The 2,677-nt window shown below is 46.7% G+C and overlaps 1 protein-coding gene across 1 annotated transcript; it reads right to left on the bottom strand.

The window, feature by feature from the left end:
* Positions 1–327: 327 nt before the first annotated feature.
* On the bottom strand, positions 328–2,028 carry LOC106944125 (T-cell differentiation antigen CD6-like). Its single transcript, XM_015027366.1, has 4 exons — positions 1,659–2,028; positions 820–852; positions 608–724; positions 328–514 (listed from the first exon to the last, which is right to left on the bottom strand). Exons 1-4 carry the CDS (start codon positions 1,984–1,986, stop codon positions 432–434), a joined length of 561 nt encoding a protein of 186 aa, XP_014882852.1. The 5' UTR covers positions 1,987–2,028; the 3' UTR covers positions 328–431.
* Positions 2,029–2,677: the final 649 nt, after the last annotated feature.

Raw genomic sequence — 2,677 nt, 5'->3', positions numbered from 1 at the left:
AGAACAGGAGAAACGAGGAATTCAGACCGAAGCATTGCAGTTCTACTGTCTGCAGACCAGAAGTGAAGGAGTCAAAGCTCCAGATGCTCACTTTACCCTCCCCGATTTATCATCATCATGTAGCGACAGCAGAGAGAAATGTTAGCATGACGTGGATCTGCTGCTGGTCATGTGACGTCATCTCTCCGCTGACCTTTACATGAACTCTGCTCCTCACCTGGACCAGATCATTATGGCATCATTGCTGATGACACACAACACAATACAGTTTTTACTATATTTTAGATATTATAATTATATTTAGAATAAATATGAAGTGAGAAGTGGTTTATTTTTGTTTTGACATTTTTATTCATTGTTAAACTTTATGATTCATATTTATTCCACATTACTTGTGATCTATAAATCAGCATTTTAGAATCGATGCTTCTTCAGGCATCTGTGTTTCCACTTCGTTGACCACAGATCACCATCTTCTTCAGACCAACGGCTCTGCTGGCCTCACCGCCCGCATCTTTGCAAACAAGGTCAGAACCAACCTTACTGCTGAGTTAGTGCAGGTCTTTTTCCCTACAGATGTTTACCAGGTGAGGAGACGAGGACCTACCGTGGCCGTGACAGAAAAGGCAGCAGAGAACCAAATTCAGGATGGCAAGAGCAAGCACCGCAATAGACAGAGATATGATGCAGAGATGTTCTGGAGAAGAGGCGCCTGCAGGAGGAGCTGGGAGCAACGGACAGACATCAGGTATATTCAGAGACTCAGATACAGCTGATATTCTTAAAAATTTAACCCCGTGCTCATCAGCTCAGTCACACCTGCTGTGGTGACTCTGAAGGACGTCTTAGATACTGCAGGAAAAACAGGCAGAGAAAAGTTTCAAGTTAATCTGTAACATTCAGATTTAAGTTCAAGGATTTTCTTCAAAGTTCAGATTCTTTATTACTTTAAAGAAACAGAAACTGAAATAAGGCTACGTTCTCCCTGCAGGCCTTAATGTTCAATCTGATTTTCTTCGTGGCCGTTCACTCTTCCAAAGAAAGGCGATTTGTATGTGATCTCCAGTGAGCTGCAAACGACCTGAAAGCGTCCCGCATGCACAGTAGAGGGCGCAATAACGTCACTCGTAGAGAGGAAGCGCAGCGTTTAGCCAACCGCCATAAAAAAAGAAGAGCTCAGTGTTTGTGGAAGTAAACACAGATGCCAACGGTGGAGCGTATCTTACAGTCCGACTGGAGCAGCACATCAACAACTCGATCCTCATTGCGGTCCGCCACACTGGACGCAGAATAGCGACGTTTGTCGAGTATCAAAGACGTTCGGGTTGGATGAATGCGACCTGCCCGAACAGACGGGTTACATTTGAAAAGATCCGATACGCATCGGATTCAGAACCACATATCCACTTGGCCTGTATCACATTGGAGAAGATCTGATCAGTCATGAAAAGATCAGGAGCAGGTCGCATTCAGATAAAAAACCAGATGTGGGTCGCTTCAGCCTGCAGTGTGAACGTAACCTAAGCAGGGCTCTACAAAAAGCTCAACTTAAAAATCATCCACAAGACGAGTTTGTGTCCAAATGTGGACACTGGCAGAGACAGACGTCAGCTTGGACAGTTCATGTCCAACAGACCAGATGTTTGATGGAGACTGACCTGAACACACCACACCAGCGTCCTCTTTGTGTCCGCAGTCGGAGTTTTCCTGGACACCCGGACAGAACCACAGGTTCTGCTCGTTCCCGGTGCAGTTCAGCTCGTCTAGGTGAATCGGTCCGCTCCCTGGAGGGAACAATCCATTCTGACCCGTCACCCTGAGAGCGGTCCCACAGCCCAGCTGGGCGCAAACCACCTTGGCTTCTCTCAGGTCCCATCTGTCGTCACACACCGTGCCCCAGTTCCCGTCCTTCCATACCTCCACCCGCCCGGCACACTGATCCTCATGTCCCTCCAGCCGAACGGACTGATGACCTGAAGACGACATGAGCAGGATGTTAAAGCAGGAAGGTCACACCTGAAAACAATCCAATGTTTCACTGAAAAGTGGCCAGCAAAGCCAGTGAGTTGAGGGTGTGTGTGTGTTTATAGCCTTGGAAAAGGTGTGTGTGCATTGTACATAAGTCTGTGAACACTGCTCCAGCCCTCCCAGCGAGGCATGTCACGACACAGTTTGCTGGATGACTAATGGTCCCAGGAATTAATGATAATACTGTCATTTTGAGACCATTGTCAACTAATAGCATAAAAATGGTCTAACAATGCAAATAAACCCTAAGGTGTCCAACTAATTTTGAAAGAACATTTAGCCAATATTTAAAAGGATTGGCATTTTAAATATGAAAAATTAGGAGGGGATTGAGGGGCTTTGCATTAGGCACTGTTCACTTTCAGGTCCTCCAGCTGATGGCAGGGGCAGAGGGGGCAGCCCCCCACATGATGCTGTCCTGGGCGGTTGCCCATGTCGCACACACCACAAACCACCACTGCAACTCAGTGATTGTCAACAGGACGGTCCCCAAGCAAGCAAACCTGCATCGGTGCATTTTAGGTGCAGTTGGTTATATTGTGTAGTTGATACTGTTTTATAACATGGCTGCTTCACCAGTTCACTGGTTCATCAGGTTCACTGGTTCATCAGCTTCACTGGTTCACTGGTTCATCAGCTTCACTGGTTC

This window comes from Poecilia latipinna, unplaced genomic scaffold (assembly GCF_001443285.1).
Source record: "Poecilia latipinna isolate Pla-1442-1.1 unplaced genomic scaffold, P_latipinna-1.0 Scaffold6978, whole genome shotgun sequence".
NCBI lineage: Eukaryota > Metazoa > Chordata > Actinopteri > Cyprinodontiformes > Poeciliidae > Poecilia > Poecilia latipinna.
This window is presented reverse-complemented; position numbering and strand designations above follow the sequence as displayed.

What these genes read in the sequence shown, in the direction of transcription:
- LOC106944125 (XM_015027366.1), bottom strand. Translation starts at nt 1,986, where the DNA reads ATGTCGTCTTCAGGTCATCAGTCCGTTCGGCTGGAGGGACATGAGGAT. An exon ending in CGCTGGTGTGGTGTGTTCAG is followed by an intron (nt 853 to 1,658) that starts GTCAGTCTCCAT and finishes TTTTTCCTGCAG; the next exon opens with TATCTAAGACGTCCTTCAGA. An exon ending in CTTCAGAGTCACCACAGCAG is followed by an intron (nt 725 to 819) that starts GTGTGACTGAGC and finishes CGTTGCTCCCAG; the next exon opens with CTCCTCCTGCAGGCGCCTCT.